General features: G+C 38.5%; 1 protein-coding gene and 1 long non-coding RNA gene across 3 annotated transcripts in view; one reads left to right on the top strand and one right to left on the bottom strand.

The window, feature by feature from the left end:
- The window catches only part of Obi1 (ORC ubiquitin ligase 1), a 41,482-nt gene extending 28,897 nt beyond the window's left edge, over positions 1–12,585 (bottom strand). Inside the window, exons 1-2 of one of the 2 annotated variants that reach the window (XM_020180413.2) lie at positions 12,453–12,585; positions 1,021–1,156 (exon numbers count right to left, since the gene is read on the bottom strand). In XM_020180413.2, coding sequence (XP_020036002.1) covers positions 1,021–1,156; positions 12,453–12,524 — 208 coding nt within the window. In that variant the 5' untranslated portion in view covers positions 12,525–12,585. Of the gene's footprint in view, positions 1–1,020; positions 1,158–12,452 lie in introns of those variants that run through there. The other variant, XM_020180414.2, reaches the window with a different exon arrangement.
- A 63-nt stretch (positions 12,586–12,648) lies between these two features.
- The window catches only part of LOC141411586 (uncharacterized), a 60,707-nt gene continuing 52,800 nt past the window's right edge, over positions 12,649–20,555 (top strand). The window contains exons 1-2 of the long non-coding RNA XR_012436424.1: positions 12,649–12,957; positions 13,071–13,260. This is a non-coding gene — a long non-coding RNA (uncharacterized lncRNA). The remainder of the gene's footprint in view (positions 12,958–13,070; positions 13,261–20,555) is intronic.

Below are 20,555 nucleotides of genomic sequence, written 5' to 3'. Positions count from 1 at the left end.
TTTCTGCTAATTTTGGACTATCACAATGCCTTTTTAAGTTTTCTGAAAGATGTTTACTATGCATGGGTAGTTACAGATTCACTTCCAAAAGCAAAATCATTTTATTTTTTATAATCTAAAAGAAGTAATTTATATAAGCAGAATAAAAATAAAACACCAAAAAGTATTTTTTTAAGTATTTTCTTTTTTAAGGATTTTCTAGTTTAAGTATTGTATTAGGGTGGCACTAAATTTTTTTTCTTTTAACTCTTAATCCAGACTCACATTCTCCCTCACCTAGGCAAGAGCTTCGTATCTGATTTAGCCACACCTGTTTCTCTCCTCCAGACCAACCCATATATTAGCACTGGAGCAATATTTCTAAAGCACACTTTGGATCCTATCATCCCTTGCTCAAAACTGTCACACCCTCCTCACTCTTCTTCCCACCTTTAGAGCAAGTCCCTAATTTAGTTGTCACTCAAGTTTCTCAACATTGAAGTCTCAATTTACCTTTTCAGTCTTATTTCAATAGTCAGGTCTAAACTAGACTACTAGTCATTTCCAAAAATATGCGCTGCATTTTCCTATACTTAAATCTTGTCTATGGTACACTTATTACTTAAAATGCCATTCCCCTAATTTTTACTAGTTGAATTTTTATCTACTACTTATATGGCCAGCTTAAATAAAGGCCACCTACTTCATGAAGTCTTTCTCAATGTTCCTAGATGAGCTTTCTTATTTAACACTTTTTTTCCTTCCATTTCCTTTTATCATCTGCTGCTTTAAACCATTAATATTTTGGCTCATATCACAGCACCTACTGGGGTGTAAGTCCAGTGAGGCTCCATGGATTATTTCTCTTAGCATCAATAGTCTTTGTGCCCTTCAGTTACTCCACATACACATTATACAAATTAACTAACTCACCCAATACGATGATGGTCAAATAACAATGAAAATTATTTCAGTCTTCCTCAAAATATACATTATTTGTAGATTGGTTTAAATCTATTCCTATATATAATAGGTCCTTACCGATAATCTCTTTGCAAGGATTTTCAGGAGTAATAGGGATTCTGCAAGCTGGACACTGGCTATTATTCTTCAACCACAGATCGATACAAACAGAACAAAATACATGGTTGTTGATGCATATGACAGGCTGGCGTACCTTTAAAAAAAGAAACTTTTAGCACAGGGCATATACTCTTGGAAAAAGAAACATCCCTTTTATTACAGGCCAACAGTCATAACTACATTCCCAATATAGTTTAGTTTATAGCAAACTATTCCTCTACAGTACAGCAGAGTAGCTGTTGAGGAGGGAACACCTAAGACTTAAAACGCTTCTTTCTCTTGACAACATTGTTTCTTATATGCATACAACAGAGATGTTAGCTGACATAGCTGGTCATGGAGAATGAAACTTTTACTTATTCTGAAACACTTTATTCTGTACTTACCTAAATTCATGGTCAAAAGAGAAAAACACATTCCATTTCACTAAGGCTGGGGCATTTTCCCTCAAACTACTTTACAATGAAATTATAGAATGGCAGGATTCGAAGATTACTTAAAGATCATGTGCCCAATCATCCATCTGGATGCTTGAATCCTTTCTTCATTTCATTCTACTACATCCCAGAATAGCATCAACCAACCATTAAGCATTCACATTTGTCATGGTTTGAATGTGGTTTCTCTATGCCAAATCTCATTTTGAGGCTAATTCTCCCAATATAATGGTACTGGGGCAGTGGCCCTTTAGGATCAGTGGTTAGGTGTTTAAGATAGATAAATGCTGATCCTGAGAAGTCAGGAGTGATTAGTTTCCACAAGAGTTGGCTGTTAAGAAAACAGCAAGTCTAGCCTCCCTCTGGTTTCTTGCTTCCTTGTCTCACCATGTGACTGTTTTTCTCTGTCTTCCCTTCTGAATCTATCTCTTGCTTATATTCCCATCATGTGATGTCATCTTCTATGTTGTGACATGGACTAAGGGACCCTGTGGCACCATGCTGTTTGAACCAGAAGCATGAGCCAAATAAATTTAAGTTTCTTTATCCATTACCCAGGCTCAGGTATTTTGTTATAGCAACACAAAATGGAATAAGACATCTTATTACAAATTCCCCCAAACCAGAAAGTAATGAAACAACCTCAAAGGCATCAGCCTCAATCTCAAATGTTTAAAATGTAAATAATAAACAATGCTTTAATTCTCAATGCTTTAAAATGTAAACTGAAATGCTTTAAAATATAAACAATAAACAATTGTGACAAATATTAACATAACTCAAATACACAAATCCCGGGCTACTGAGCATTTTCTGAATGTTTTGACAATAGCTATTTTATTACAGAGAAAACAGAATACAATCTTGCTTCTATAGCTGAGTCTTAGCCAATCACAGCAGTCAAACTTCAGCCAATCATAGTACCCAAGTGATCAGGCTATAACCATATAAGACAAATGCCTTATCATATCATGTCCATATAAGACAAATGCTGACTGATGCCAAGCACATTGTTTTTGAATGTTATTTCCTTTTCTCTGGCCATAAATATATTCTGCACATGTGGTAGGATTGGAGCATTCTGAACCAACATGGGCCCAGAATGCTTCCTTATTCTATAATCTTTTTCTTGCTCAAATTAACTTTAACCCATCTCAGATTTTTCTTTACCAGTCTCATTCATTCCTAAATCCTTGGTACCTAGAAGTTAGCTTGGTACTTAGTAGATAGGTACTCAACAAAGGCATGCTAAATGAATTAATTGCTTTTAAGATAGAATTTAACATTTTGTTAGTTCAGGAACTTGCCAGAAGGAAAGTGTTTAGTTGTTAAATATGCTATTTGAAAAATACCAAGACATTATTCTAATACTAATACTTGATATTTTTGAAATGACAAATTTAACAATACAAACAAAACCATATAGGCTTTCACTTGACATACATGGTATCTATTTGTAGAAAAAATTCTACAGCCACTTTCAATATTTGCCTGTTTTAATAATAATAACACCAGTTTAGAGCCATTCTGGGCTAGGGATTACCCTTAGAAGATCAAGGGAAACCAAAGTAGAGGGGGAATGAAGAAACAGTACCAGTACAAACTACTTTCCGCAGAGAAAACGTCTGTGCTGCTCTGTATTGCTTGGAAGTATACTGATTTTTCAGTAATTTGAAAGGGAGCCCTTCCCTCACGGAAATCATGGATGCATGGATTCATGACAGACACGTAACCATTTAAGTCTCACTGCAAACAACTGTCTGGTCTCAGTCTGGCTTTCTAAACTCTTGGATACTCACTCCCTTGATAATGAACATTAATATAAGAAAATAAAGTGGAGAACATAATTAAGGGTGATTTGAACCTCTTGAGGAAAACTAATTCTAATTCACCCTTTTCAAAGTGTTTGACAACAAGATTCATTTAAAAACAAAAAAACAAAAAGAAAACCCATAAAGCACAGTGTCTCACACTCTTTTTCCAAAGTGCTTCTACCAGCTGCCAGGAGTGAATGTTTACCTGTGAGGTATTTCCTGGTCAGAGTTTAAAGTGGCAAACAACAAACCCAGACTTTCACTGCAGGTTCAGATTTTTAACTTAAAAATTCATGTGATTTGGAGATTCAAATCATAACATGTTTATGAATGTTTTAATTTCATCTTTATGTCATGAAATCTTTTAAGAGCACAAAATCCCTTACTAAATACCAGGAAGACCCTGCCAAATGTATTCAGGAGAGCCATCTTCCACTCCCATATCTTTGCAGTATTACTAGAGTTACCTTGTACCCCTAAAATTAAGCTCAGTTAAAAAAGGAAGATTTATCTTCTTGGATTGCTATCTACTTTTATAATGGTGACTTAATTATTTTTTATAATTATAAACTTACCTGAACCCATGTTTAGGTTCATGTTCACGTGAAAGTCAATGTTTAAGACATAAAACTGTGCACATGACATGGAGGATTCAAGATGCTCCCCATAATAAGAAACACATTTAAAAACAATCAGTATTTTCTATGTATTTGCTTCCACATAAAAGGTTAAATAGCTCCCCAATCTAAAAAATAGTTTTAAGCAACCAGTGGTTGTGTATCATTTCATAAGGTAACAAAGACAGGAGGCATAGGTTTCACAGGAAGTGAAAATCAAGAATTCTGTTTGGGTCATGTAAAATTTGTGATGCCAACAGTACTTTTAAGTGGACAAATCTAGCAAGGCAGGTTTTGTGAGCCATTAGCCTAAAAGTGGCATTAATGCCATAAGACTAGAGAAGATACCTTATATGGACAAACAGCTGGGGAAAAGAGGGAATTCCAGTAAATAAAGGAAGAGAATCACCAAGAAAAGGATTTGAGAAGAAGAAAGTGGTTGTAATGTAAGAAAGGAAAACATGGTATCACAGAAATCAAGAGAAGAAAGTTTTTCAAGAGGGAAACAGTGACCAAGTATGTAAAATACTGAGACTGAGTTTCATATGAAGTGTGACGATTCTATGGGATTTGACTGTATGAAAGTTACTGATCTGTTACTGAAAAGCACCATTTCAGCAAATGGTGGAGATGGAAACCTAACAGGAAGTTAGGTGAGAGAATGGAAGACAAAGAAATAACACAGAGATTGCAGAAAGCTCATGTTTGAATGTAAAGGAGTGAGCATACCAATTAGACCATAGTTAGGAATTCCATAGGGAATGATTCACTAATGAGGGGATATTTATTATGGAGAGAGGAGGGGTATTATAGTCAGAGAGCAAATTTCCTAAAAAGTCAAAAAAGGAATGGGAGCCAAAGCCCAAGGGAAGATTTTGCTTTATACAGAAGTGAGGATTTGTCTTCCTTTGAAACAGAAAGGAAAGCAGGGTGTGTGATAACAAATATAAAGGGGCTGGAAATATCCCAGTTGCTTATTTTTATCATTAAATAAGAAGTGAGGTTAGCAATTAAAAGTGAGAAAAAAGAATAAAGGAGTTACCTTGAAAAAGTAAGTTCACTAGGGACATGTACTAGGCTGCTCCACATGGTTGAGTCCCTATTTGAGGTCTGTGGTTTTGAGTGCAAAGTAACACCAATTAACATAGGTATGTATTCTTCTTACCAATATTTAGATGCTCAGCTTCAGGCAGGAAATAGATAAATTGTTTGGTTTACCCAGAGCTGGGGTTTTGCCAAGGAGAGAGAGAAAAGGAACTGGTGATAATGATCATGAATAATAAGGAAATGAGTACTTGAGTGGTAAAGATGACAGTGAAAACATGGTAATAGTCAATGAATGGGTCTCAGTAAGGCTAGAGTAAAGCTGGAAAGAAAGATGAAAACAGGATCAGAGTGACTTGCATACAGTCAAGATATCAGATTTCAGAGATTTTATAAGGGGAAAAAATGTGCACCTCAGAATAGCTACAACATAGCAAATCTACCACAAAATATTCTCTACTGATGAGTTTATGTTTTTTTTTTTTTTTAATCCCTGATCTGTTGCAATGACCTCCTCCGATAAGCTTCCAAGTGTTCACATCTACATGTATCCCACCTTCCTAAAACATGGGTCAACAATATTCACTGCTCTCCTGAGATACAGCAATGGTTTTTCTCTGCTCATAGTTTAAGTGGAACATTAAAAAACAATCTAAATTATTTCCCCCCAGACAGAGTCTTCCTATGCAGGCCAAACTGGCCTGGAACTCATTAGGCTACCCAGGCTGGCCTTGAACTAACAATTCTCCTGCCTCAGTCTCAGAGCAACACCATGCCTGACTCATAATGTAGTTCTTCAACAGACATTTCCCTTGGTCGCTATTTTTAATGCTTGACATAAGTTACACTTGGACCATGAAGATTTAGCATTCATTAGAAAGGAAATGGGCAGTGGCAGACTCCCTGCTCTCTAGCTCTCTTTCTTTGTTATGTCCTGCTGACCTCTCCACCCTCCCCAAACAATGAAAATAATATACCACCCACCTCTAAAGATCCAAATCAAATGCTAACTTTTCTGCAAAGACTTCACTGATCTGTTTTAGGATTAATCACTGCTATGGTTTGGATAAGTGTCTACCAAAGGCCCTTCTGTTAAAGGTTTGATCACCAGCCTATGGCCTTATTGGGAGGTACAGAATCTTTACGAGGTGAGACTTACTAGGAATCCAGCCCCTTCTTCCCTGATTCCAGGCTAATGTAAGAGCAGCTTGTCCCACTGAGAACTCCCTGCCATGACATGCTGGTTCACCACAGGCCCAGGAAACAGAGCCAATCAGCCATGGGCCGAAACTTTTAAAATCATGAGTCACAATAAATCCTTCCTCTTTTTAAGTTAATTGTCTCAGGTTTTTTGTTTGTTTTTTATGGTGATGGAAAGCTGACTAGCACAGAGTGGAGTCATTTATGTGATCATATCCAATGCTAGTCAGGAGCTTTGACTTTGGTTGCAAAAGGAGCTAGGAAAAATTTGGAGGGATTGGACAGAAAATGCCCAGAATGCTATAAACAGAACTTAATAGACAATTCTAATTGAGTGCTCAAATGACCAGAATGCTGAAGAAATGGAGACAGTAAAGCTCCAGAGGTTTCACATGGAAGTAAGGATTCTGGTGGGAATTAAACTAAAGACTACCCTTTGACCTTGTGACAGAGAATTTGGCTGCATTATGTCTATGCCCTGAGACTTTTTGGAGGGATGAGTCTAAAGGTGATGAACTAAGAATATCCGGCAGAGGCAATTTCACAGCACCATAGCACTCAGGCAGCAGCATAGGTATTACTGATGGCTTTTATCCAAATTTACTATAAGAATCAGAAGCAAAGAGGAACAGAGCAAAAAAATTTGGAAAAATTTGCAGTTTGTCCAGAAAAGGAACACTTTTAATGTTGCTGTCAAGGAGGATGCAGCTGCTAGAGTTGGGTGCCATTAAAGAAGTAAAGAACTCTATACTGGGACAACAGAAAAAATATCTTGAGGGCATCTTGGGAATCAGTAAGACTCCAGCCATCACAGGCAAAGATGCCTAGGTAATTGTTTCCCAGAATTACTTTCTCTGTGTTCAGTTGTCAAGGCACTCAAAGGCCATTACAGCAGTGTTTGAAGCAGGGCCAGCAACGGATCTTAGAAAATCCACATGATGTTAATATAAGCATTCCTACTGCAAACTATGGAGTCATGGAGGCTTCCACTGAAATTTCAAAGAAATCCTTGGAAGGCAGTACAGTGTGGCAGTTGGAGTTCCTGTAAGCAGCCTATAATAGGGAGATGTACATAGCTCTGAGAGTGAAACCAAAACTGTAATTAGAGACCCCAGAAGTCAGAGATGCCAGAATGGTGGAATGCCTATCCAGAAAGTCAGACCCAAAGAGCAACCATATGGGCTGCTGATAGTAAGAATATAAGGGCAGGGTTGCCCAAGTCTATACCCCACCAGTGTGCCCAGGTGCTGGACATGGAACATTAGGATTTAATGTTTGCTCTGCTGGGTTTCATTCTTGCTTTGGTCTGATTCTTTCTTTCTATATTCCCATTCCTCCCTTTTGGAATGGTAAATTTTACCCTATACCAATGTGTATTGGAAGTATGTAACTTTTATAACTTGATTTTTACAGGAGCTCATAGTTAAGAACTTGCCTTGAATCTCAGGGTAGATTTTGGACTTGGATTTTTGTGCAATATTGAAACAGTTAAAACTCCAGGGACCCATTTTGCATTTTAAAACACATATAGCCTTTAGAATGCTATAGTCTGGATCCTGACTGTCTCCCTAAATGTCCATTGTTGAAGGCTTAGTCCCCCAGACTATGGTGTTGGTGGAAGATAGTAGACTCTTTAGGAGCTGGATCCTAGAGGAAGAAAGTTATGTCATTTGGGGTGTACCTTCAAAAACAATACTGAGACCCCAATCCCTCCTCTTCCTCTCTGCCTATTGGCTACTATGAGATAAGCAGTTTCCTTAACCACAAGTTCCTCTCATGATGTTCTATGCCTCCACAGGCCCAAAGCAATGAAGTAAGTCACCGGAATGAAACTTCCAAAATTGTGAGTCAAAATAAACCTTTCCTGCTTATAGGTTAATTATCTCAGGTATTTTGTCATAGTGATAGAAAGCTGACTAACACAACCATATCTTTATCTAATAGAGTACTCATTCATCTATTTAATGTTTACTTCTTTCTGCATCATGCTTTGTTTAGAAAACTGTTTATATAGGCTTTTTGGGGTCGGGGTCAGGGTCAGTGTCCTCCTCTTTGTATCTGGCACAATGATTTGGAAGCTATAAGATTAATAAAAGTAAAGTCTGATGTAGTACAATGAGAGATTGGGACAATGTCCACAAGTGTTTCAAGAAGCCAAAGATCAATGGCCAAACTGTGGGAAAAAAAAAGCTTAAACTCTCCATTTAATATACCAAAATGATAGAGGAACAGCTACAGGTAGACTATGTAGCTCTGTCTGCTAAGAGCAGATAACAATGTCACCCACAGGAGAATCATTTGTACTGCTAGATGCTTATCACTGTCACTGTGTTGGATTTTTAAGACAGTGACTCATTTCTTTGGACTGGATATTTCTTTATACTACATGGTAGCCTATATTTGGCTTAGAATATAAAGTTACAAAACTGTAACCTGTAGTAGAAAAATGCAAAGAATCTGAAATATAAAATACTAAAACATGCACAAATTTTAATAAGTCCTAAGATACAGAAATGGTCTTAATTTGCCAGTTATTTGTCTTTTTATCCAATTTACTCCCAAGTGAGATGTACAACAATAAAACAGAACTCTTATGAAGTAACGGGTAAGTGACATGTACCATTCATTCCAAACTCATCTGGAGTAAGGACAGTGAAGTGATATTCTACGATAATGTCCTCTGAGGTTGGTGAGAAAGAAAAGGAAGAGAAGAGAGAGCAAGGCATATTAGGTGGGTTTTTCTCACTGGAATAGAAGTGAAGGGGCAGTCCTTGGTACACAAGGATCAACCCTATAATCTGATTTTCTATTACATCATTTTATTTCTTTTATCTGAAGACAGTCCAGTTTAAAAAACTATCACCAAAACTGCTTTTTTAAAACAGCAAATATACTTGGGAGGAGTCATGTTTAAAGTTGTTATCCTGTAGCTTATACCATCCGGGACTCACCAATTAGGCGTTATACATTGGTTTAGGACTGGGGTTCTCATCTTGGGCACTACCAACATTCTGGGTTAAAGCATTTTTTGATGTAGGGGGTTGTCCTGTATATTGTAGGATGTTTAGCTATCAGTATCCCTGGAATTCAACTACTAAACACCAGTAGCATGCCCCAGGGAACAATCAGAAACATCTCTAGACATTGCCAAAAGTTCTTTGGAGTCAAAAGCCTACCTCCATCCCACTGAAAACCACTGGTCTAGGATACTCACATGGATCATCCCAACAAGTTTATGGGACTGGTTAAATATGAAATACATTTTCAGCTTTAGAAACTGAGACTCAAGGAAATAATGGTACAAGTTATAAATGGCAGAGCTTAAATGTTGCTCAACTGTAAAATCACTTGCCCTTTCAATTAGTTCTTTCTTCCTTGGAGCAAGGTTCAAAATTAGCTTGTAGTATAGAAATGGCTAGAGTAGGTCTCCCACTATTTGAACCTTGGGAATTTGAAAACTTTAAAAAATAAACTTTCTGGATTGTCCCTTTTTTTTCTTTTTTCTTTTTTTTAGAAAACCTCTGGCTCTTTAGATTTTAGAACTTTAAAACCATGAGAACTAAGTTACCTACTTTCTGCTAATTGTTTGGGTCTCCATTTCGATCTAGGTAAGGAAAAGATAAACTATCTCCCCTTTCTTACCTTCATCCCTAACAGGAATGTTTTCTAGATAAACTAGAATCCTTTTTATAAAGTAAATATGCCAGCTGCTATATACCAACCCTGATAATTATTGGTATATATGAACACTTTTTGGAGTTAATTTTTAAATTATGCCCTAAGAACATAAAAACAATATTAAGTGACAATTAAAATGTAGAACTTGCCTTCCACATGGCAAATTATGTGTGACAATTATGTGTAATGCTTATTTTTAAATTCACTGTTGGGGCTTCTGAGGCAAACAGGACTCAAACACAGGCTCAATGTGTTGAAGTGGATGACTTGCTGACCAATCTACAGACCTGTAGTGAGCAATGATTCATGAATTTTGTGAAGCCACAGCAAGGACTCTATGTTACATAAACATAGGCTTTGTCCCCAGTCTTCTGTTCAACATTTAAAATCAATAATATGGGTGAAAAGCAAGGTAGACAATCTTCCCTAAAAGAAGGGATCCTTTTGACAGTTTACCTAACAAAAAAATAACCAGTACTATTACTGGACAAGAATACCCCTACATTGTAAGGAAGCTGGTTTCATTTCTGGTTATTTCAGCCAAAAGCTTGCAGAAATCTTAATATAGTGGAGCAACACAAAACTTGATTCCCTTCCAAATGAAAAAGTACTTTATTTATCTAGTACTCCACAAATGTGGTTATGTGTGGGAGAGTGAATAACACCAGCAGATTGGATTAGAAAAGGCAGCAGTCATATGGAACATTTAAAAACCCTGGATGTACTGTGGCAATTTCCAGAGTGCACTAACTTTACAAACCAATGGAAAAAAGTGGTTTCTGGAAAAGTCTGACATCCTAAGTTCATGGGCCTGCCTCGCTAACAGTTATTAAGTTATGTCCCAATTTTAAGCTAAACATTGCATATGTTTCATTTAATCTTCCCCAAAATGCAAGAATGAGACTTGATTCTATTATCATTCTCATTTTAAAAGTAAAGACAGAGAGGCTCAGAGAGGCTGAGTAATTGCACAAGATCATAAAACTAGCAAGTGGCAGAACTTAGATGAGAATCCAGGTAGTCTGAATGAAGAATGAAATAATTAAATGCATATAAAAGCATTCTGTAATCTGCAAATCTTCTCCCTTTCTTGATCCATGCAGTAAAGAAATGCTCTTGAAAAAAACTGAATGGGAGGCACATCCGATCTCTATATTCTATTAGGTATTACTTTTGTTAAATACAAAAGGCATGGTTTCGTAAATCAAACAGGTAGAACACATTTTCAACACAATTTTAAAAGAGGGCTTATTAACTAATGGAAACTAGATATGTATGACTTAAGACCAAAAGAAATTGACCTCCCCAACACAATTTTAAATCAGCTTTAAGACTAGTGTTGGGATAAATTCACTCCGAATTTAATACATCTGGGAAATCTGTCAGGGCCAAATGTACAGGAATGTAGCAAATACAAGTATCACTTCCTCCTCCCACCAGCCATGCATGTAGGCAGCATAGCGAATGACAGCTCAAGCGCCACCCTGGAGCAGGCTATCCACGGGTCTTTTCAGTCAGCCATTCCCTCTCACAGCACATTTGCTATTTTACTAGCATTTCATTCTGCCTGGTATCAAGAATTATCAGTTGCTTCCAATTTATATTTCTTGAACTCAGCAAATTCACATTGAACTCCAAACCCCTAAGGCAGGTATTCAGACTGCTGGCACTCAAAGCTTTCCTCTATGAACTTGTCAGTCTCAGTTCTAGTCCTGTGGTTGTAATTTCAGTCTACACTTCGGGGGAAACACACACCCAGGCACACTATAAAAAAAAAATTTAGTGTGGAAAACCTGATTAGGCCAATCTTCTTCCCCCTTCTTGATCCACGCGGTATAGAAATGCTCTTAAAAAAAAAAAAAAGACTGCATGGGAGGCACAAACGGAAATGAAAGAGGGAGACAAGTGCATGAGAACGCTGAAAACTCCACTTCTAACTGGGAACTACTTTTACCACTTGCTTCACAAACACTTTAGGCACTTCTTGCATCGCAGACAGTAAGTACTGTATCTTGTGACTGATCCTTTCTTGGAGTTAAACTCTGCACATACAATTTTTATGTATGCATATAGAAAAAAAATCTTCTAAACGCCACCTTGGGGCATGTGCTATTTACTTTTCAAATTCTGAACCCAGAGCGCGGGCGCTCCTCAGGACCAGGATAGGAAAAAGACAGGATCTCAAAATGGTACCAGAGCCCCCTATTAGCATCGCGGTCCAGAGCGTGCACCAGGTTGTGCAGGGCGCGGAAACGCGGGGCGAGGCTCCCAGCAGCCTTGCGCGGTCGGACTGCGCGCCCCACCGGGCTGCGAAGCGGATGGGCACGGCGGCGACGCGGTGCCATCGGGCCTCCTTCGCGGCCGGCATCCGCCCGTGTGAGGCCGCGGGCGGGGGCGGGCCCGCCTCTCCTCGGAAAGGCGCCCAGACGAACCCATACATCACTGCAGGCTCCGCTGGTCCCCCTAGGACGCGGCCTCCCCACCGCCGAGAACCGCGCAGGTGGCCTTTCCTCCCCGCCCCACGCCGAGTGCGCGCTGGGCTCCGGCGGGCGCTTGGCGCACAACCCCGCCTGGCAGCTGTACTCGGAATCACCCATTACCTTCCCCAAGCAAATGTGGCACGTGATGGGCAGAGTGAGAGACAAAGTAACGTTCTGCACGGTCTGAGCCATGGCAGCGTTCAGAATCCCGCCAACACGGAAGTCCCGCCGACTGCAGCTCCTCGCCGCGGCTGGGAACGCGCGAGGCCGGCTACGGCGGCTCGGCGGGGCCACGAAGCCCGCGGCGCAGACGGACGAAAACGCGCCGGGGGCTGCGCCCTCGCCGCGCAGGGCCCTGACCTTATCCAAGACACAAAAGCTTTTCTCGGTTCAGGAGTCCTGGGAAGGGGAAGGATGGTGGTTTACCAGCCATCGGGGACCTTAAAAATTTAGAAGAAAGTGCAGTAATGGAGGGAGGAGAGGAAGATACCGATAGAAGATTTTAAATCCCTACATCTTTCCCGGGGAAGTGGGATGGGGATGGGAGTTTTCTCCTAATGAGTAAACCCCATCCCCTCAGTGAAAATGCAGCACGGTCTAGACATGAAGAGAAAGCACGTTTTCTGTACGTTTTATTTTTTCAAAACAACTTTCCACCTCTGGAGTCCTTTTCTTCAGTGATACAATATGTTTTTCAGAAGACAGGATGATTTTTCTCCTTGTTTTATGTATCCACAGGTAATCTGAATACGTTTAATGGCAGCTCTCCTTAAAGACAGACTTTCACTGTCCCCCCCTTTCTGTGGTTTCTACAAAAAGGTGACTAAAGGATTCTAGCCAGCGATCTGATCCACACACATAAAGTGAGAAAGCTGCAAATGTGTGAGCCATCCACGGACACAGTGCATTTTATTGCCTACAGTTTCAGGTGTGTGGTTGGATATGAAGTGTTACCACTATGTTGTTGAACTCCACGGGAGAACTTGTGAGGTTATAAATTAACATCTCCTAACAGTTAAAAATCTAAATGTTTCTAAATGAAATTTAAATATAAGACATTTGGGATTTGCTTTAAGAACGTGATAAATTAGTTAGAATGTGATAGATTAAGAAAACAAATATAGTCTCTGTGTTAGAAGACTTAGAAGCAAGACCAAAGAAACAAGTTTTACTAATCTTTCTGAAAAAGAGACATACAGTACAATGGCAAGAAGCAGCGCCCTGGTTAAGAGAAAGGGTTTCTGGGCCTGAACTGGTGAAGAAATCACTGCCCTCAAACTCCCTAGGTTTCCTAGGTCTATGGCCTCAGGCAACTTACTTAATCTCTGCCCCTTAGCATCTTACTTGGGGTGTGTGTGTGTGTGTGTGTGTGTGTGTATTGAAGGAGGGCAATGTATATGCTTACCACTGTATTTATAAGAGAACCAGACAATAAGGTGATGGAAGAAGCTAGTAGTTAGGTTGAAGAAGACTTAGTCCAGTTAAAAATCACCTTACAAGTGGCAGTGAGAATTCTTCCCAAACAGTAACTTTATTTTTCAGGAATTGGAGGCCATGATATGCTTGGAATTAGAGAAATGGGCAAAGTAGTCATTCTGATTGTCTATTCAATAGCCACTTTTTCGGAGTGCCTGGCATCAGCGTATGGTTTCAGTATCTCCTGGTTACTTGAAGGCAGTCATATTTGTATGAAGTCCAGAATTCTCATGTTTAGGTAATGCATCCTTCAGAGTCATGGCTATGAAACCCAAGTTTCTTAATGACAAATCTCCATGGCCACGGCCACTGTCATTCAGTTATCCCCCCCACCCCCGCCACCCCTGCATCTTACTGTTTTCTTCCCTGTTCTCACCTTGCCCAGGGTTATATTTAACATGGTATTACATATAACTTACCTAGTATCTGCTGTAAGTATTCCACAAATAGTAATATTTCCCTTTATTGTAATCCTAAACTGTTTTATTTTAGGCAATGTCTTGTGTTTTTTAACCTCAAAATGCACACACCCATCCACATATATGTGCAAATAGTATTGCTCCAAATGCAGATTGATTAGGGTTCTTTCTAGATCCAGACTGATTCCAAGTCAGTTCCCAAACTTTGCTTATAATGAAGCAAGTGGTCTAAGGTTAACATCTGTCTCTGCTCTGCTCTATGAAGGACATTTCCCATTTTTTGACAAATCACATTGTAAATAGAGATTGTTGGCCCAAATTTTTAAAAGATTTATCACTTATAAAACAAAGATTACTCATTGACTTTCTGCTTAAATTCTTTTCACCTTTCAAGTAGACTTAACAGGAGCCCTGTGATCTGAGGAGTTTGGTTTCAGATGTACCTGTAAGAGGCTAAGGCCTCCTAAACCCTTAGAATTAAAAACCTATAGACCTAGAAAGGCTCTTAGGGGTTACTATTGAAGTCCTTTCCTTTACAGATGAGGAAGTTGAGATCTACATAAGGCAGACCTTCAAATAGTAGTAGAATTAGAGCTAAATTCTAGATCACACGTGATGGAATCTTTGAGATTGTTGGCCCAATGCCTTCATGTAAGTGTAAGATGTATTATTATTAATAAAGTAGTTTAGTAATAAAAAGTCAGTTATAATTGAGTTTCTTTGCTAAGAAAACCATCAAATAGCCATGGAACACCTTTTACCTCTTGTTTAAATCAGATTCATTTTTAATGATAAATTATTTAAACATAAGTTAAAAAATATAAAATCTTAAGTGCTATTAAAAATTGATCAGGAATGCATTATTCTTTCATTGACCCAGTTCAGATTGTTTTTAATTTTTTTTGGTCAAAGCTAATAAATTTGAGTAGATGTTTCAGACAGACGTTTTGTAATCATTTGGTCATCAGTCAATTAATCACAACTTCATTAATATTGATTTCAGATTACATTTCTTTTTCATTCCTGAGAGACAATTTTTTGTTTGTTTTAAATTTATAAACCTCCCACCTGGATTGTGGTTAAAATTGAGAAAACTCATAAAAATATTAAAAATTAATCAAGGGTGCTGGCCCAGTTGCATGGGTGTCATACGAGGTACCACCCTCTCACAGGCTGGGAATTCTGAGCTAAAATATCCCAAGATGGTGACAGAAAAGATGTTTTCTACTGAAGCAGAGGAACTTGGGTTTCTCTTCCACTGTCACTTTTGTTTTTATTTATTTTTAAATAAATTGATACATGTTATTCACTTTCATTGCATCACTGCATATTAATTTAATTCATGTTTATTAAAGACATTAAGGAGCAACTCACTCAAAGTTCTGTCTCATGGAGCTTACATTCCAGTGTGAAAGCTATGCTGCATGGGCTTGGAATGAAACCTGGTCTCTCAAGTAACTGTGGTTACTTCACATTCAACCTGTCCATCAAGTTCAAATGTAATTGCAATATAGTGATTTTATAATAAATCAGTGAAATTATTTTTTTATTTGCTCATTCCATTAGTGCTTAAATATTTTTTAATGTGCCAGGCCCTGTTCTAAGGGCTGGGTGTACAGCAGTCAATCACATAAACAAGATCATTAATGATTCTCAATGATGTACCAGCCCCTATACTATCAATGAGCAAATTTATAAATGAAAAAAACTGAGCCCAATTCCTCTATTCCATCCTAAAATGCCAATTTCTACAGCACTTTCTCTTTTGGATGCTCTTGGTTTGCCTCTGGCCATCATGACAGAGCAAGTTATAATTTTAAAATTTTTTAAATGTTGCAAATTGGGTGATTGTTTTAAATTAGGTCATTTTAAGAGAACATTTTAGTTCCACATAAGGCTAAAGATTGCTTATTATGTTTGTTGAATGCCAGGAATAAAGGAATATCACCTATGAGAACATTGTAACAAGAACCACCAAGAGGAAAGGTTATAGTTTTGCTAAAAACTAGCAGAAGAGGGAATACAGCTCTGAGGTATTGACTGCCTTTGACTTTGTTGTCCAACTGAGCACATTTATCTTTTTCTTGTCCTCATTTTAGGTATGAACAAAAGTGCCAAGTTGATGCTCCAAAGTAACCTAGAGCCAGGCCTATTTAAATAAAGAAAATGTTTTCATCCTGTTTACTAAGACTCTAAAAACAATTGTGTTGTATTTGAGGATACCCACAAAGGTATTCTGCACTTAGCCATGGAGTCCTCCAGCAGCTTGTAACACCTCTCATTGTTTCAGCAGCTGAGTCAGTTTTTATAAGTATGTGATAGCAAGTATGTAATTCCCCAGGTTGGGGAATCCTCAACTCCTTTGATCTTGGCTTGACTTTGTTTTTTCTCCCTCACATCATTCATTATGACTTGCATACACATTTTTTTTCTTTATTCATTTATTCATATCTGTATACATTGTTTGGGCCATTTCTCTCCCCTGCCCCCTGCGCCCTCCCACTCCCCACCACCCCCTCACTTCTAGGCAGAACCTGTTCTGCCCTTTTCTCCAATTTTGTTGAAGAATAGACATAAGCAATAATAAAAACATAGAGTTTTTGCTAGTTGAGATAAGGATAGCTACACAGAGAGATTCCTGTCATTGCTTCCATTCACTGGTGTATTACAACCCAAATTGATTCATCTCTATCAGACCTCTTCACTATTTCCCAGTCACCTTTCCATATTGATCTCTGTCGTTTTAAGGTTACTGTATTAGCTCCTCTGCAGTGGGCACAATTTTGGGTTTCCTGTCTTTCCCTAGTCCTCCTGTATGTGTCCTCCCCTTAGAGTGTGACCCATATCTAATAATATTACTGCATTTGTTTTAGATCTAAAATCCACATATGAGGGAGAACATACAATTTTTGGCTTTCTGAGCTTGGCTAACTTCGCTTAAGATGATGTTCTCCAGTTTCATCCATTTACTTGCAAATGATAAGATTTCATTCTTCATGGGCGAGTAAAACTCCATTGTTTATAAATACCACATTTTCTTAATCCATTTGTTGGCAGTAGGGCATCTTGGCTGTTTCCATAACTTGGCAATTGTGAATGGTGCTCCAATAAACATGGGTGTGCAGGTGCCTCTGGAGTAACTTGAGTCTCATTCCTTTGAGTATATCTCTAGGAGTGGGATTGCTGGATCATATGGCAGATCTATGTTTAGTTTTTTAAGAAGCCTCCATGTTGTTTTCCAGAGTGGTTGTACTAGCTTGCATTCCCACCAGCAGTGTATAAGGGTTCCTTTTTCCCCACTTCCTTGCCAACATTTGTTGTTGGTGTTATTTTTGATAATAGCTATTCTAACAGGTGTGAGGTGGAATCTTAGTGTAGTTTTGATTTGCATTTCCTTTATGGCCGGAGATGGTGAGCATTTTTTCATGTTTTTTGCCATTTGAATTTCTTCTTTTGAGACAGTTCTGTTTAGTTCAGTTGCCCATTTCTTTATTGGTTCATTGATTTTGGGAGAGTTTTGTTTTTTGAGCTCCCTGTGTATTCTGGTTATCAGTCCTTTGATGTACAGGTGGCAAATATTTTCTCTCTGTGGATGGTCTCTTCAGTTTAGAGACAATTTCTTTTGTTGTGCAGAAGCTTTTTAATTTAATGAAGTTCCATTTGTCCATCCTTTCTCTTAGTTGCTGAGCTGCTGGGGTTCTATTGAGGAAGTCCTTGCCTATACCTGTTGCTTCCAGAGTATTCTTTGCACTTTCCTGTACTAACTTCAGAATTTTGGGTCTGATATTAAGGTCCTTGATCCATTTTGAGTTAATACTAGTACAGGGTGATAAACATGGATCTAGTTTCAGTTTTTTGCAGGCAGATCACCACTTTTCCCAACAACATTTGTTGAAGAGGCTGTGTTTTCTCCATCGTATGTCAAAAATAACGTGGGCATAGCTGTATGGATTCATATCTGGGTCCTCCATTCTGTTCCACTGGTCTTCATGTCTGTTTTTGTGCCAGTACCATGCTGTTTTTATAGCTACTGCTTTGTAATACAGTTTGAAGTCGGGTATTGTGATACCTCCAGCATTGTTCTTTTTGCTGAGTATTGCCTTGGCTATTCACAGTCTCTTGTATTTCCAAATGAACTTTAGGGTAGATTTTTCAATCTCTGTAATGAATATCATTGGGATTTTGATGGGAATTGCATTAAACATGTAGATCGCTCTTGGTAGTATAGCCATTTTTACTGTGTGGATTCTACCAATCCATGAGCATGGGAGATCTTTCCATCTTCTCTAGCCTTCCTTGATCTCTTTCTTCAGGGGTTTGTAGTTCTCCTTGTAGAGGTCATTCACGTCCTTTGTTAAGTTTACTCCTAGGTATTTGATTTTTTTTTTTGAGGCTATTGTAAATGGAATTGTTTCCATGTATTCTTCCTCAATTTGTTTTGTTGGTATATAGAAAAGTTAATGATTTTTGTAAGTTGATTTTGTATCCTGCCACCTTGCTATAGCTGTTTATGGTGTCTAGGAGTTTTTGGGTAGAGTTTCTTGGGTCTTAAGGTATAGGATTATGTCATCTGCAAATAGGGATATTTTGACAGTTTCTTTACCTATTTGTATTCCTTATATTTCTTTTTTTTTTAAATTTTATTATTCATATGTGCATACAAAGCTTGGGTCATTTCTCCCCCCTACCCCCACCCCCTCCCTTACCACCCACTCCGCCCCCCCCCTCCCCCCACCCCCTCAATACCCAGCAGAAACTATTTTGCCCTTATTTTTTATTTTGTTTTAGAGAGAGTATAAGCAATAATAGGAAGGAACAAGGGTTTTTACTGGTTGCGTTAAGGGCAACAAATGCTAGCTAGTTTTTTAGGTGTCTTACCTATCCTCACCCCTCCCTTGTGTGCTCTCGCTTTTATCATGTGCTCAAAGTCCAATCCCATTGTTGTGTTTGCCCTTGATCTAATGTGCACATATGAGGAAGAACATACGATTTTTGGTGTTTTGGGCCAGGCTAACCTCACTCAGAATGATGTTCTCCAATTCCATCCATTTACCAGCGAATGATAACATTTCATTCTTCTTCATGGCTGCATAAAATTCCATTGTGTATAGATACCACATTTTCTTAATCCATTCGTCAGTGGTGGGGCATCTTGGCTGTTTCCATAACTTGGCTATTGTGAATAGTGCCGCAATAAACATGGGTGTGCAGGTGCCTCTGGAGTAACCTGTGTCACTGTCTTTTGGGTATATCCCCAAGAGTGGTATTGCTGGATCAAATGGTAGATCAATGTTTAGCTTTTTAAGTAGCCTCCAAATTTTTTTCCAGAGTGGTTGTACTAGTCTACATTCTCACCTACAGTGTAAGAGGGTTCCTTTTTTCCCACATCCTCGCCAACACCTGTTGTTGGTGGTATTGCTGATGATGGCTATTCTAACAGGGGTGAGGTGGAATCTTAGTGTGGTTTTAATTTGCATTTCCTTTATTGCTAGAGATGGTGAGCATTTTTCTATGTGTTTTATGGCCATTTGAATTTCTTCTTTTGAGAAAGTTCTATTTAGTTCACTTGCCCATTTCTTTATTGGTTCATTAGTTTTGGGAGAATTTAGTTTTTTAAGTTCCCTATGTATTCTGGTTATCAGTCCTTTGTCTGATGTATAGTTGGCAAATATTTTCTCCCACTCTGATAGTGTTCTCTTCAGTTTAGAGACCATTTCTTTTGATGAACAGAAGCTTTTGAGTTTTATGAGGTCCCATTTATCTATGCTATCTCTTAGTTGCTGTGCTGCTGGGGTTTCATTGAGAAAGTTCTTACCTACACCTACTAATTCCAGAGTATTTCCTACTCTTTCCTGTATCAACTTTAGAGTTTGTGGTCTGAAATTAAGATCCTTGATCTATTTTGAATTAATCTTGGTATAGGGTGATATACATGGATCTAGTTTCAGTTTTTTGCAGACTGCTAACCAGTTTTCCCAGCAGTTTTTGTTAAGAGGCTGCTATTTCTCCATCGTATATTTTTAGCTCCTTTGTCAAAGACAAGTTGGTTATAGTTGTGTGGCTTCATATCTGGGTCCTCTCTTCTGTTCCACTGGTCTTCATGTCTGTTTTTGTGCCAGTACCATGCTGTTTTTATTGCTACTGCTTTGTAATATAGTTTGAAGTCAGGTATTGTGATACCTCCAGCATTGTTCTTTTGACTGAGTATTGCCTTGGCTATTCGTGGCCTCTTGTGTTTCCATATAAATTTCATGGTAGATTTTTCGATCTCTTTAATGAATGTCATTGGAATTTTGATGGGAATTGCATTAAACATGTAGATTACTTT

The sequence above is a fragment of the Castor canadensis genome, chromosome 10 (genome assembly GCF_047511655.1).
Source record: "Castor canadensis chromosome 10, mCasCan1.hap1v2, whole genome shotgun sequence".
NCBI lineage: Eukaryota > Metazoa > Chordata > Mammalia > Rodentia > Castoridae > Castor > Castor canadensis.
This window is presented reverse-complemented; position numbering and strand designations above follow the sequence as displayed.